At 30.1% G+C, this 16436-nt stretch overlaps 1 protein-coding gene across 3 annotated transcripts in view; it reads left to right on the forward strand.

The window, feature by feature from the left end:
• The window catches only part of LOC147066743 (hemicentin-1-like), a 129725-nt gene that overhangs the window by 17664 nt on the left and 95625 nt on the right, over positions 1-16436 (forward strand). For all 3 annotated transcript variants that reach the window (XM_085954368.1, XM_085954369.1, XM_085954370.1), the window contains exon 2: positions 10126-10578. In XM_085954368.1, the coding sequence (XP_085810494.1) occupies positions 10506-10578 (73 nt within the window). In that variant the 5' untranslated portion in view covers positions 10126-10505. The remainder of the gene's footprint in view (positions 1-10125; positions 10579-16436) is intronic.

A 16436-nucleotide genomic window follows, 5' to 3' on the forward strand; every position in this document is an offset into this window, starting at 1 on the left:
ACCGTAACTAATAATAATTAACATAACCAATAAAATTTACCAATAATAATTTGTATGGTCAATCATTATGAAACTACTGCTCAATACAGCCCTCGTGTAATGCCTCAGAGTAATAATATATAGAGAGTTACCATTGTTCGGCAAAATGAAGCCGTGTTTCTTTCGTGCAACGCATAATTATTATTAACTTAACTTCAAAACGTTATATCGTCATGCTGATTCTCAGTACGGCTACCAAATTTAAACCCAACCTAGTCAAATTTTCTACTAAATAAAATAAAAATATTTACCACTAACTTTATATTTAACACATGAACAATAAATTTCAACAACACGTGATCGCAGTATTTAAATCAATGTAGTCATTTAAATATTTACCGTCGACGTTTACAAAATATTTAATTCAGCCGTAGAAATTCTATCTTACTCTTACGCTTATCGCGGAAATACAAGCGTGCCGAATTCTTTCTCCCTCGCACTTATGGTTCATTTCTGTTCAGGCCTTGGTAGGTAGATACTATTCTCGTTATCAAATGAATCGTCATTGTAGCGACATTTTTTTTTCTTCTAAATTATATGAGTTTTACAATGCTACGAAAAATTTAATATGAATATTAGATTAGCACTTATTCACGATTTAAAAAATAGCATTTGTTAAAAATATTTTTTTAAACGGACGTAGTCAACCCCGAGAATTAATATATATGAATTAGGTACCTATTGTTTTACGGCTTAATTTGATTTATAGATAAATTATTATAAGACGTATCATATTCCATCACTTTCATAACGAATGTGCACACAATTGGACCTATCTATCAATCATCTAATACGGATTTAATGCCATTTCAACAGCAGAATAACATAATATTTATCTTTTTGCTAAGCTATAAATACGGATGTATGTGTCGACATCATTTCATTCCATACGGTAGCTATTCAAGGAGAAAGGGATGAATGATAAAAGGGGTGAAAACCGAGGAGGGGTATAAACACCCATGTCAATGAATTTAAATATACAGTGCCTACTTAAATAGCGTGCATATTAGCAGTTTTATTTAAATACACATTACATATTTATAAGCCACAATTCCATTGAATGTCTTCATGCATAATTAGTACCTATCTAGAACAGAGGCAAAGTTTTACGTCAAAAACATAATTTATATTCGATTAGATTTAACCATCGTCTTAGTAGAATATTAATATTCTATCCCAGATTATAATTAAAGTCCAAAGTAATAATACAATAAGTTCAATGAATTTTTTTGTAATTTTCTGTAGATAAAAAGAAAAGAAAGGAAAAGTTTTTGGGAATAATTCCACAACGATGACACCCAATTTAAAAACTATTATATTACACAACAATATAATAATAAATTATTTTTTTCAAAGACATTTATTTATTCTGGGTTTTTTTTTTAAATTATGAATTAACATTTGAATGCTTAAGAATATTAATAATTGACAAAAATCTTTCTCCACTCTCTGTCAACATTGTGTTTTTAACTTTAAATTTATTCTAAATGAAAATACTTAATAAACTTTTATAATTTCGTCCATACTTTAATTATATTTTTTTTCTTCTGTAGAACCAAAGATTCGAATAAATTGAAAACAACAAAAACTTCCATTAACCCTGCTGTATTGTTTCTGAGATATCTTGTTAATTGGCAGAAATTCTTTTGTAAAGCACGGATTTAATTACCTACTAATCACATAAACCTGGTTTAACAGTTTACGAACTTTTGTATGTAGCAACATACCCAATCAATACTGATTCAAAATTATTTAATATTATTACGAAGTTGTCCGTGTTGACAATTAATAGTCATTATCTTTTTCTTAATTCAATTAATGAAAAAAAAATCCTTCAACGCTTCACCATAATAAAATTATTGAAATCATAGCTACGCAGGAGACATTGACAAAATATTTATAAAATAAAGAATTCCGGATAAGTTAGATGCCTGACCAATCAAGGAACACAACAATAAAGAAAGTAGGTTGCCTTCTGGTTGAGGTGTAATTCTCGAGTATAAAGAAATATTATATTATATTTTCAGCCGGGGTCGATCCACTGCTGGATGAAGGCCTTCCCCAGCTCCCTCCACTCTTCTCGGTTCCTTGCTTTTCTCTGCCACGTACTTCCACCAAACCTGACAAGTTAGTCAATACAGCGGGTTTTGGGGCGCCGCTGTGGCCACTGTGGCCGCTTAGTGTCCCTCGGGTACCACTGAATGACTGTATTCGTCCATCGGTTGTCCGTTCGCCGTGAGATATATCCGGCCCACCGCCATTTCATCAATTTGGTGACCTCTATCACATTTCTCACTCTTGTTTGCTTCCTTAGCCATTGGTTTCTTCTGCGGTCCTAACTCGTTATGCCCAACATGCACCTTTCCATGCCACGTTGCGCAACTCTCAATTTTTGGATCTCTCGTGTGTTGAGAGTCCATCTTCCGCAAGCATACGTTAGCACTGGTAACACACATTGGTTGAATACTTTACGCTTCAGGCATATTGGAAGGTCACTCTTGAAGATATTACTTAAGCGCCCGAATGCACTCCATGCTAACTTGGCTCATGCGCAATATCGTCATCTATGCCTCCATCTACAGACATTTGCTGTCCGAGGTAGACATAGCTGTTGGTCCTCTCGATTTGATTGCCGTTGATGAAGATCGCTTTTGGGTCAGCGAAGTGGTATATCATTACTTTTGTCTTTGAGACATTAATCTTTAAACCTACTTTCAAGCTTTCATGTGCGAGCTAATAATAAACCTAAATACGTGTTAATGAATATATCATGTTGAACAGTTACGTATGTATCATAATATAAGTTTATTACGTAAACTTAACTAACATTCAATATTGATAATAAATAGGGACACTTGGCGGGCTTTTTTATTCCTTCCGTTATATGAGATGACTGTCATTATGTTTAGTAATAAAGGAAAACTGGATACAAAAGTGGATGGAAGCTGTGTGGGTATAGATTCGAGTCTTGCGTCTATTAAACATCATATTATGTTTTTTACTGCTTTTTACTATGTTGTAAAATCATTACATTACCGAGTGACATATTATGCAGTATATTTCAGCAGTTTGCTGCATGGCATCTGCTGTCTTTGAAAGCGTTATGTAGGTGTAGGTATAAAGAACCAAAATATATTCCATTTAATCGATTTTATTCAGTACATATGTGTTATTTCATGTATTTTAAGAGGTGATGCGTTTGTCAAGTAGACGAAAAATATCACATTAGATGGTTTTTCACCATTAAGTGTCGTCTTATGTATTTTTAAGTAGTGACACGTCTGATATGCATAATGACAAACATCACCTTGAAATGTTTTCTTCTTGAGTATGTGTCATTTTATGTATTTTAAGTGATGATAGTACGTTATTTTGTAAGTAAAATACGAAACATCTCATTTTAAAGATAGTTTTTATAGTTAAAGTTTGGGAATTTCTAAAGATAAAGAAGGATCCTTGGCCGATAACGATTAAAACTAATGAACTTGTATATGTAAAATTTCTTAGTAAAACACATTATTGAATCACCATGACAGTGCACTGTAATAGCTGGTGAATGAAATAATTATTATAAACGGGTCTTGCGATCTAGATCTACAACTTTGCCAAATTACAAAATTCGCGACGCTACGGTCACACGTAATTTTCTGTTTTAGTCTGTAACCTCAAAACTCTTTATGAGTGGTAGAAGCTCATAATTAATATACCTATATATATACGAATAAAATCATGTTGGGTACAGCTGTCGTATATAATAATGTATGATATTAACTGCAGTAACAATTTTACACATCTGCGCATCTATTCTATACACAAGGCTGCTATCGGCGATTACCCAAGGTAGTTTATCATATTTATATAATCAAATAAAAATATTAACAGTCTTTGTCAATACATTAATAATATTGTGTTCACTTCCCCCAGTCTATGAATATATTATAATATGAAGATATTTTGATTATAAGAAGTGGGTTTTCCTACAAACCAACAACAGTATTAATTATATTTGAGGACCCTTTTCAGGGAAAATCCGACCGTCACAAGATAGTCTTTTACAGTTTACATTTACATGGTCATAGCCCAAGTAGATACCAAACACGCATTTTTTTTTGTTTTCCGTTAAATTCAATTCAATTAATAAATAATTACAAGATAAAAAGAACTTTTTACGTTTTAATACAACATTTTAAAATTTTCTGTTGAATTATTATGCTCAATATGCTCAAACTTGTACTTGGTATGAAGTAAATAAAAAACAAACAGATATAGAATAGGTACTTACTGAAATGTCATTTTGACATTTCATTTTGATTTCCATAGTAACGCACGTATATATTAATAATTTAGTTGCTAGGACCACCGCCTTAGCAACCAATAATATTCTTTTACTTTTTACGGATTTTTCTGAAATAACTTTCCATACAAAACAGAATTAACTGAAAATGACTTCAATTCTACTTAAAAATGGCCAAAAGTATTTAAAAAATGCATTGGCATCGTGTTCTGATGTATAGTTTCAAATGTCTAGGTAGTCGGGAAGTTAGTTAAAAATCGATTGCAAGATTTGTACCCGACAAAGAACCACGGGACGAATAAGAATACGAGCTAAGAAAACGTTATAAAAATATATACTAAAGTGGAACAACTTAGCCTTGAAATTGTCCAGATTGCGATTTCTTCTACTACACACGAATTATAGGCCATCCATGGACTGAAACCGTATGCGGTTTCAAACCGTGTGCCATACTAAGCTTACCTTTTCTGTTCATTGAAATATATTTTCACAAAGTATATTATAAGCATCTGATCGTATCCGTTTATACCATACACTTACAAATGAAAATATATTTTCATGAACAAAAATCATAAGTTTAGTATGGCACACGGATCTAAATCGCATACGGTTTCAGTCCATCGATGGCCTCTTACTTTGTGTAAATTTAATGATTGTCACCGATATTATTTCCTACTACTCTTACATGAATCATATTGCATCGTTTTCCCTTGCTCATTGTTGCTACGTCATATTGTCTGTCAAAACTACCGAACTTCACGTTTATGTGTTGTGTTTATAATGTGTCCTCAGATTTTTCTATTATCGAGTTCTTGCATTTAAGGTACCTATAATATGTAGAAATATATATTATACACATACTATATAATAATACGTAAGTATATATTTATTTTTCATTTAATTAAAAGAAACATTAAATGCGTTTTAGCAAACCATATGTTACAAGCATGGTAATAATTTTACGTCAAATAGTTGCTCTTAGCCTTCGGTTTATAATGAAAAATTACTGTCGCTAATTAATATAAGTATTTTCCAAAGAGTGTGCATACACTTTGTTATTTTTGGCAAAGAACACTGGAACCCAATGCCAAATAGATAATAAATCTCGGGGAAAAGTATACGGAAAATCAACAATAATTCATATGGCCTGTGTGAAAATCGTACCGATGCTGACGTTTCAGAAATACTATTTGCTGATGTAAGTATATAGCTACGATAATGTAATTGAGTAATTCAGTCAGCATTACAGATAAAAATAATTACAAACAGTATGTGAGTTTTATGATTTATTTATTTATAAACCAAACTATTCGATTCAATGTTACTTACAAATTACCAAGGATTCGTTATTTTTCTAATTTAGTAGTTTATCTATTGACATGTTCAAGAACAACAGCATTACAGTAAATCATGTATTTGTGTTGAGTGCATATTATTCTGATTGATTTTAATTTTATTTTTATGACTTTATTCGTCTTTCACTCTTTCATTATCATTAATTCTTGATATATTCAGATAAAATACTCATAATTCATGGAAAATAAGTTTTATTTGTAATATTTTTTATTCAATTCTAAACTATCCTAAACGCCAAACCATACAATGTGCAGGAAAGTGAAATTTAGAAATAATTACCAAACTATACTTAATTCGATTTAAGTTCTGTAATATCGAAATAATAAAAAACATTTTTCGTGTTTCAAATTACATTTAATTTTGGGGATTTTTTTCCAATTTCAAATTTATGAAAAATTCAATACATTGGCAAATAATGTTACTTATGATACCTACTAAGTGGCATGAAAATAATTGTTTATTAAATTTAATATAATCCTGTGCTTTTTCACTCGACGTTTCGAACTCGTCGCAGAGGCCATTATCAAGAGATGATATGATAATGGCCTCTGCAACGAGCCCGAAACGTCGAGTCGTCAAGGAAGAAAGACACACGGTGGAAACCCAAAAATCTACTACGATAAAAAACAACCGTGAAAGCCTCAAACACTGTGCATTTAGGTTTACACAGAAATTTTATAGACTGATGTAAAAAAACGTATTTCGAAAAATTGGCGTTTAGGATAGTTAAGAATTGAATAGACGAATGATAGATTATTTTAGTACTTTATTAATAGTATGGTAATGGGTTTAAGCAAATTAAAAATTATATGTTGATAGAAAAATTATGTAGGTATTTAATTCATTTTTTGTTTAATTATTACATAGAACGTCATATTATTGAATGAAAATTAAAAAATATTTTCTATACAATGATAGAGTTGTAATCATATTTTTGATATTTTTTTTATTATTTCGTAACGTATATGTTACATGAATAAATGTTTATGGCAAAGATATCGTATGGCTGGACAACGTGTGAGCTATTTTAAATTTAACTCCTGGTAATGTGTTTACAAAATTTATAAACACAACGTCTTTATGATGCCTATATCAGATTATACTATGCTATAATTATTATGACTGGATATCTCATTAGTCAAAAAAGTCACAAAAAGTGACCGAAAAGGGTTCAATAATATTTTGTTAAAACAATTTACAAAGTAAAGGTTATGATCGAGATTTTTCGAGGAAAAATAATAAGAAAAAGGCTAATTCTCATTTCATGAGTTGTTTTAGAAATTTTTATACTCTCATTTCTAGAAATTCTCTAGAATTCTCTAAATTTAAAAAATCAGCATTATCAACGAAGTGAGTAATATTTTACAACGTTTTTTATTGGGTCGTATTCTTATTTGTCCGGTGGTTGTTTATCCAGTACAAATCTTGCAATCGATTTTTAACTAACTTCCCGACTAGATAGACATTTGAAACTTTTATAATACACCAAAAGACGATGCCAATGCATTTTTTTAATACTTTTCGCCATCTTTAAGTAGAATTAAATTCATTTTCAGTTAATTCTGTTTTGTATGAAAAGTTATTTCTGAAGAAAACCGTAATCCAATCCACTATTATTGGTTGCTAGGGGTCTGGGTCCTAGCAACTAAATTAATAATATATATATACGTTCGTTACTATGAAAATCAATTTGAAATGTTAAAATGACATTTCAGTATTATTTCTATCAAGTACAAATTTTTTTGATCGTTTAAGCTAAGTCAAGTTTATATGATTCAACTGAAAATTCACAAACGTTGTAAGTATATAAAAAAGTTCTTTTTATCTTGTAATTATTTTATGAAGATTTTTTCAGAAAAAAAGGGCTAGGTAATTGACCCCACAATATTTTCCCGGAACAACAAAAAAAATCTTCGTAGTTCGATTCTGAATGAAAATCTTAGACGATATTTTTCAGGAAGTCGTAAAAAAAGCTCTCAACTTTCATACCGAATAGAATTTCTTAAATTTGCGTGTGGAAAAATTCGTATCCAATAAAATATACAATCTTACGACTATGTTTACTAGGAACATTTTTTAAAGACATTGAAAAGCTAGGTTAATTTAATTCACATACTTATTATTTTCTAATTTCAGAAATTTATATTATTTTATTAATGTTCATATCCTCGATAAATAACTTTTTTAATTTAAATTATAATGGCTTAAGTTTTGTACTACGTCATTTCAATTCTAAACTATCCTAAACGTCATTTTTTCGAAATACGTTTTTTTACATCAATTGATTCTCTATGAAATTTAAAACATTTCTGTATAAACCTAAATGCATAGGATTATATTGAATTTAAGTAACAATTATTTTAATGCCACTTCTAAGGCAAGTAATGCGCCAATGCATGGCCCCCACATCCTGAACCGGGCCCCCATGCTAGGATCTTTGGCGGGCCCCCTACCTATCTCTAAGGATAAAGGCAGTGTGATGCTCTACAGAAGGGTTTTTCAAATGGTATACGCGGTAAAATTAATGTAAACATTTAGTGTTTTTTGTTGTATATTTTAATACATCCATTTGGATTAAGGAGTTGTCGAGATACACAATTAAAATTTTTATTGTACAACCATATAATTTTATGTAATAATATTACTGAAGGAAAATAGCGCCGTAGGCGACTTTTTTTACTATTATAGCAAATTTGTGTTTGACTTTTTTTATTAAGGCAAATTTGTGATGTGTGTTTTTCTCACTTATTTGTTCGACTGGCCTCGCTGGGCCCCTCTTGAGCCCGGCCCCCCAGGCTAGATCCCTGTCAGCCCCTCCCCCTTGTGGGGGCCATGCGCCAATATATTGAATGTTTCATAAATTTGAAATTGGAAAAAATTCCCCAAAATTAATTGTAATTTGAAACACAATTTTTATTTTAATATTTCGATATTACAGAACTAAAATCGAATTTAGTAGGTATAGGTTCGTAATTTCTATATTTCGCTTTCCTGCACATTTTATGGTTTTAGTTTAATCCATTTGAGTCGTTTTTTTGTACGTGAATAAGCCGAAAGGCGAAACCCGGGAAGCATAAAAATGCCTCAAATGGGATAGTACAAAACTTAAATCCATTAGAATTTAAATTCAAATTCCATCAAGTACCTACCGCTCGGTAGATAGTATTAATATTTTTGAAATTTCTTAATATAAATAGCAGTACGATTGTTTGTCATTCTGTTATCAGTTAAGGATGTGTCATTGAACTAGATGAAACTGCCCATGATGATTATTTAATTATGCAGAATAACACTATAAAAAAATGTGTTTTATGTTAATTATTATTATTGTGTTATACCTCTGCTTCATAACTTTGCACTCCGGCTCTAGGATGAAAATGATGTAATATATTCTCAAGATATATTTTTACATTCATTATTTATTTATTTATTACTAGGTACATACGTTAATACTAGGGATTGCAATACCGAATGAAAATGTCAATACCGGTTTTTCGGTATTTATTATTGAATACCGGTACTTCTTAAACATTAAAAAACAGAAGTAGGTGCTTATCAAAAAATATAACTATTAAAATCTTTTTAAATTATTATTTTAGAGCAAAAACCTACATACCTACATTTATTATGTTAACATTTAAAAATATGTATTGATCATAATTGTAGAACTAGTAATTTTTTATAAATAATTTGAATATACCTATTAATAATTTTAACTAAAACCCTCAAAAGTTTATTAAGTGCAAATAAGTCCGGCTGCAGGAAAAGCTTCTTAAATTCAAGCTTGTACAGTCATAAATAATTATTATTATATGATAATTGAACATTTTTGTCAGAAACAGAACAGAACAGAAATAATATTATGATAATTCATCGCGACAATTACTTATATAATTATATTTGATGAAATTTGTTTTTTTATTTTTTCACCTCTGTTGGATTCACTCAATGTATTTGCATTTTAGCAGCACATAACTAATTATTCATTTTCAAAAACGTAAACAAGTGTGCGTTCTTAAGACCGAAAATTCCGGTATTTTGGATTTTTAAAACCGGTATTTCGGTATCGATAAATACTGTAATACCGGTATTGCAATCCCGGATTAATACAAGTGAATATCATTTGATATAATTAATTTATGCGAGGTCATCAGGGAAAGAGGCGTATCAGTATAGTAAAAACTGCAAAAAAAAGTGCTAAGTTATATAACGTATACTCTACAATGTATTAAATACATAATTATTGGTTTATCATTGTCCATTGAATTAAGAGTAAAATATTTCGTTATGTATAATTATAGAAACAAACCATGCCATATAATCTGATTATACGTACTTATATACTAAAGTGGTTGCGGTGGGTAATAATGGAAATGTTTAATGTATAAATGCTAAGTTAAGGTGTGATGCTAATATATATTTTTCTTTCATTCCAGCTCAATCATCATTTATCTACAAGCTGACCCTTTAATTGATTGGAAAATGTGATGTTTATTTAAACTATTTAAAAGTCACCAATATTAAACAAATCAAATCTACAAGTGGATACTTAAATCAAAATAATTAATTTCAGTACAAACATTATTTTGAAATATAAATATTTATTAATCATACGTGACCTTCAACTCTTTAAAATTATGGATTGTAAATATTTAAAAGCCAAGAGAAGGACGAAGTGCCGTGTTGATAGTTTCAACAAATAATTATAAGTAAATTAAGATTTATTTAATTATAATACTAAGAGTGATTTAATATGATCGAGAGGAAACATTGAGTTTAATAATCATCGTAGTGGCAAAAATAAAAAATAATCAGAATGGCTTTACATATTATTTTAAGTCTAGTTATTTTGGTGATTGGCTGTGACACGATGGTGCGTGCAGGAGATGGTAAGACTTATTTTATATTTGCATTTATTAATTATGTACTGTTTCCTAATATTATTGTATTGTATTGTATACTTAATAGTAATTCATGTTTAGGACAGTTTCTCCGTGATAGAAGTCAACGGGTATTTACATATTAGATCAGGCAACGTAAGCTAAATAAATGGTGGACACGATATTAGGTTCTAAATTAATTGAAAAATGTGATACTTATCAAGAAATTGAGTAAAGATAGCATCAAAGGTTTTAAAATATAGATATAGGTGTCAACATGCCATTGTATTTTTATATTAGAGTCTTCAAATTTTACTACAAGTATTGGTTAAAGTAAAGTGAAATATATAATGCCCATTTTATTCTGCATAATTTAACAACAATCAGGAATGGTTTCGTTGGTTTTTAATAACATTATTAAAATTTAACACTATCGACTGAGATTATAAGTACTTGATGAAATTCAAATTTAATTTTTAATTGATTTAAGTTTTTTTGCATTAAAATTGTTTTTTTTGTCTATCGGAAATCGCCTTTCAGCATCTTAAGGCAACACACTTACTCTTGGCGAATAAGTATTTAAATGTACACAATCTCCAAATTTTCCAATGCATATGTTTTCTTAGGTATATCGCAATCATTTAGTTTGTCGACTTAGCACCTATATAAACAGTAGGTACATAACTATGCTCTGTGTTAGTTATACGTTTGCCATTGGTAAGTCTGCATGATGCATGAAGTTAGAAGTAGACTTGAGAGTGGGTCTATCGTTTGGGCCCCGCATCAGTTGAAGTACGGCCTTATGGTGGAGAGAGTCCAAAAGAAAATTTTAAGACTCCTTTACTTTCGGCTGTATGGATATTATTCGTGGCTCTATCCGACTGATTTTCTCTTAGGGATGCTCACATACTGTAGCTTAAAATTTAGAAGGGATCTTTATTTAGCTACATATTTTTTCAGACTTATACGTGGCGTAAATGTGAACTAACCTGCCATCAGTAATGCAATTGGGAGGGCAGTAACCATGTTTAATGAAATCGCTTCGGATATTGATATATTCTACTTACGTGAGGGTGAATTTAGGTGGACGTTGTTTTATAAGTTTTTAAGATATGGTCTATCAAAGTTCACTCTGTGTGCTTCCATCTACTTTTATTTTGTTACTTTTTTTATTTATTTTCTTATTTTATTTCTTATTTTATAACACTTATTTTATGTCATGTCATGAACGCTTTGAATTTATAATTTGTTATGTTTATTATATGTAAAATAAATAAATTTGATTTGATTTGATTTGGTGAAGATGCCGTAAGACGAAATAGGGACAGGTTGCAAAAGAATATTTAAATGGAAAGGTACAAAACTAAAAATCAAATAGTACACTATCAATAGATTCTATTAGAGTGGACGAAACTGGTCCACACAGTTATTAAATTATACGGAATAAAATGTAATTAATTTTATTTTGATAAATGTGTACAAGTCTTTCTGTTAACAAAATAACAGTTAACTTCATTCAAGTGATTACACGTATTACAATCCAGTGAATGGTTAAGCGTACCTAATCTGTAAAAAAAAACAAATTATAATAATGCACATGTAGAATCTATTTGAAAGTTTTTTTTTAAGTAGGATCAATGTTAACCTTTTCAAATTATGTACGAGTATAATAAGGAATTATTACCAGTAATTGTATTCAATTAATTATAATTTCTCTAAAGGTTATTTGACGGTATTACACGAAAGTATAGGTAATAACTTCTTTATAAACGTAAATTTATGATAATGTTAAAAATAATTACTTACATTTTTTCAAAGTCAGAATCCCACCGCTTGCTTTAGTAATTGTGATTATTATGATTTAATAATAATAACGTAGTGGGTAAGTACTTATAATAATGAATTAATTCCCAAATTTGGTATGATAATTAAAATTTCAAACTGGTGTTTTTTTGTAAAAATAATAAACTTCTATAATTATAACAGGTCGACAAATAATAACATTATGTTCCTTGGGCTGTTTATTCCTTTTTAAAGCCCATATATGTTAAATTTATAAATGGAACGAAATTATTATAATATAACTTCTTCTTCTCTGGCAACACAGTCATGGGTGAATCTGGGCCGCCTCTAAAAAGACTCTTCCCGGTTCTCTTAACTCGATTTACAGTATATCATTCCTGAGGCTCTGTCCGCCAATATCGCTCTACTGCGCAGGCGCAGATATCGAACAAATCCAACTGTCGCGTGACAATTCAGAAACTTCCGAACTTTTTTGTTTCATACATGCATTCTTGCAACTTGCAGGATAATACATGTTTACACGTGCATTTTCTTGTTATGGCCGCGTTAATACGTACTGTGAGTATCACTATATTTTCACTGGCATCGGCATAGTGATAATTCATTAAACAAGTTTTATCAATTGCAATAATCACTATTTTAAGTGTTTATTATTTAATACAAACGTTTTGCTGCAAGTTGGCATTCAACTCTTTATTGTAAGTTGCCTCAATCTACAATGTAAGACACTTATAACAATATCTATAATACAGTAGCGAATGGTGGAGGTAATCTGTTAAGATCTGCCATGAATCGTGCACATTAATCTTTATTAATCATACGTATTTGTTTTTATTGAACTACGACTAAAATTTACAGATGGTGTTGGTTAATTTTAAAAATCAATTAAACCCTGCCTAAACCGAACCATAATAGTTTTGGTATACTTTACGTATAGCGATACGACAAAATTGTGCACACGTTTTCATTCATATTTATTTGTTATCGTTAGATTAAGAATACATAATATTACAAGTCATATTGTTGGGCTTTTTTTAAATTCATTAAGCCCTGTCTAAACCGAACTATAACAGATAAAAAATATTATTCTATCTAAATAATATCCAAAGTTATTATGTATGATTTAATTGCATAATTTTTAGATATTTTATAGATAGACGAGTATTTTTTGAATATTATGTTATTTATTATGGCTTGGCTGTCGCAGGGTTTAATTGAATATTAAAAACTAACCAACACCACCTGTAAATTGTAGCCTTATTTCTATGAAAACAAATACGTATGACTGACAAAGGTTAGTGTACACTATTTATGACGGATCTTAACAGCCTACATCCACCCTTCGCTAATATTTAATACAAACGTTTTGCTGCAACTTGGCCTTCAACTCTTTATTGTACGTTGCCTCGATCTACAATGTAAGATACTTATAACAATATCTATAATATGACACAGTATTACAACCCACAGAATGTGGCGCTTCCTCCGGTGCGATCATAGTCATGTTCCAATTATAATATTATTCTTATATATTACATATCTTGCAAAGTTTTTCATTTCTTTCTCTCGATCTAACTACTAGCGAAACGACACAAATAGAACACCTACCAAGTCATATTAGAAATACCTAACACATGGCGGCAACAGCATACGAAGACTAAAACTGCCGGTAAATAAAATAATTAATCACTTCAATAAATAGATTTTATTTCAATTAAGGGGGGACGTGCGCCGCGTAGGACAAAATGGAAGTTTTATTCTATTTTCATTCCTGAATTTCCATATTGACATTCCTTAAACGTTGTAGATAATCTACGTTTTTAAAAAAATATTTATTTTCAGTTAGGTACACGTTCAAACAGGCGCGTTAACATGATCTTACTCCCTACTTCATTTATCGTTTGTCAATTTATGTGCTACGGTCGTATGTTGTAGCTTAATCACTGGGGAATGCCAATAAAAATGTCGTATTTCAAAAAAATACTACCTTATTCTTAGATTAATAATTATTATAAAGCAAACATTATTCGTAGAATGTTTATCACATTTGAATGGTCAAAGACATAGCTTATAATTAGTAACTTTAGAATTATCTTAAAATGTGTAAATCTTGCCCATTTTTTGAATAATAAAATGCGTAATTATTGTCAAATTTGGGATCACAGAGATTATCAATATAATTTTTTATCGTAAATATTTTACTATAATAATGTCGAGATAAATTTTACTAATGGTTTTATAAATGCTTTTAAAAATTAATAAATATAAAAAAATCTTAACACCACTGCACATGGATATACTGAAATATGACTATATTCTAAAACATTAGAGCGAGAGGTTTAAAAGAATACTATTTTATGTAATAAAAATACTTTATGCAGTCATCAACTGTTTAAAATAAATATAAAGGATAATAAGACTTCAAAATTGTATAAAGAGATTATCTACAACGTTTAAGGAATGTCCAGGGTTATGCTATGAAAATATCATAAAACCTCCATTTTGACCTACGCTGAGCATGTGGGCCGTTAATAACACCAGTTTGACGCCACTATTTCGTTGGCGCCATACTATTATCATTCTCGACATAAGCACCGATTCACCAATAGTATGTGTGAAACTATTTATTTTATTTTATTGAGGAAAACAAACAATTACCTTTATTATAAATACATAAATCGAGTAACCAACTAGTAAAGTTTACGCAGATAGTAAATTATATAATATATTCTAACATGATAGTAAAATTACCTAAGTACATAATATTATAATATAAATAAATAATAACGATAAAATAAATTAGAAAAAAATCAGAAGTAGATAATAATTATTAATAATAAATATAAAATAATACATTACAATTTGCAATTATTTTACAATATACTGGAAACGAATGGATCAATAGTGAAGATATAATTATCATAATTAATTATAAAATGAAACAATTAATGATAATAATTCTCAATAGTTGCGCCCTACATAAAATATATTTGCATACAAACGATACGATATCAAAAGATGATATTATTATAAAATATTGAATGGTACATTGCAAATCAATCAGAAATACTATCTATATAAAATGAATTTCAAGCGAATCATCAATTAAATATTGCTCATTAGTAAAGCAATACATCCGTCCATGGCATGGTTAAGTGAGAAAAACTCACCACACATTTTCTCGAATAGTTAAAAAAAGTCGCATGGGGTGCTATTTTCCTCAAGGGATATTTAAATTTTAAAATACATGATTTTGCGATTGAATTTGAAGTGATATGATGATTGATGTAATTAAATAATAGCTCATGTGTGGATTTTTTTTTAAACTATTTTAAGTGTGTTTCCTGACTTACAAAATGGCTATTTACCCAAAATGGCGAAGGGTTGCATGTTACTTGGTTACTACAAAAGGAGGTAGCGATCAGTGCTTCATTATACGATGGCCCAGTATTGAACGGTAACATGTCAAAAATTCCACATACCTATCGCAATATTGGTATCAAAATATTCGTTTGCCAGTTTTGTACAGAAACAATACGAAAACAATAATTTAGATACCTTGAGAGACAATAACCCAAATGAAGTTTTACAAACTTTCAAACAAAACAGTTTTGTACACATCCAATTCGAATTATTTCCATTTAAAACTAGCGATTGACCATACGTTTCAATTTCGAATAGATACATTCTTATATGTTTCCTTTTAAAACTTGCCAAATCTTGTGTATTGTAAAATATTTAAATATTAAAACATGTATATCTCAAAACTACGTTTTTGAGTTGTTACTGTTTAATACTGTGCAAATATGTTGATGAGTGCCGACAACTCAATAAATCATTAATTTACAAATCGCTGAATCACATTAACTCTATGGCTGCACGGAAACCATTTGATGAACACTGCTGTCGAAAATCACACTGCCCTTAACCTTAGCAATAGGTAGGAGCCCGTTTCAAAATGTGGGGGCCATGCATCTGTCCACATGACACAATTTGCAACCGAAAAATATGCTCTATTCCAGCGATTTCCAAACTGGGAGGCGTGGAGTGTTGCAAAGGGAGGC

Source organism: Rhyacophila brunnea, unplaced genomic scaffold (genome assembly GCF_057557595.1).
Source record: "Rhyacophila brunnea isolate RB1 unplaced genomic scaffold, BYU_Rbru_1.0 scaffold_4, whole genome shotgun sequence".
NCBI lineage: Eukaryota > Metazoa > Arthropoda > Insecta > Trichoptera > Rhyacophilidae > Rhyacophila > Rhyacophila brunnea.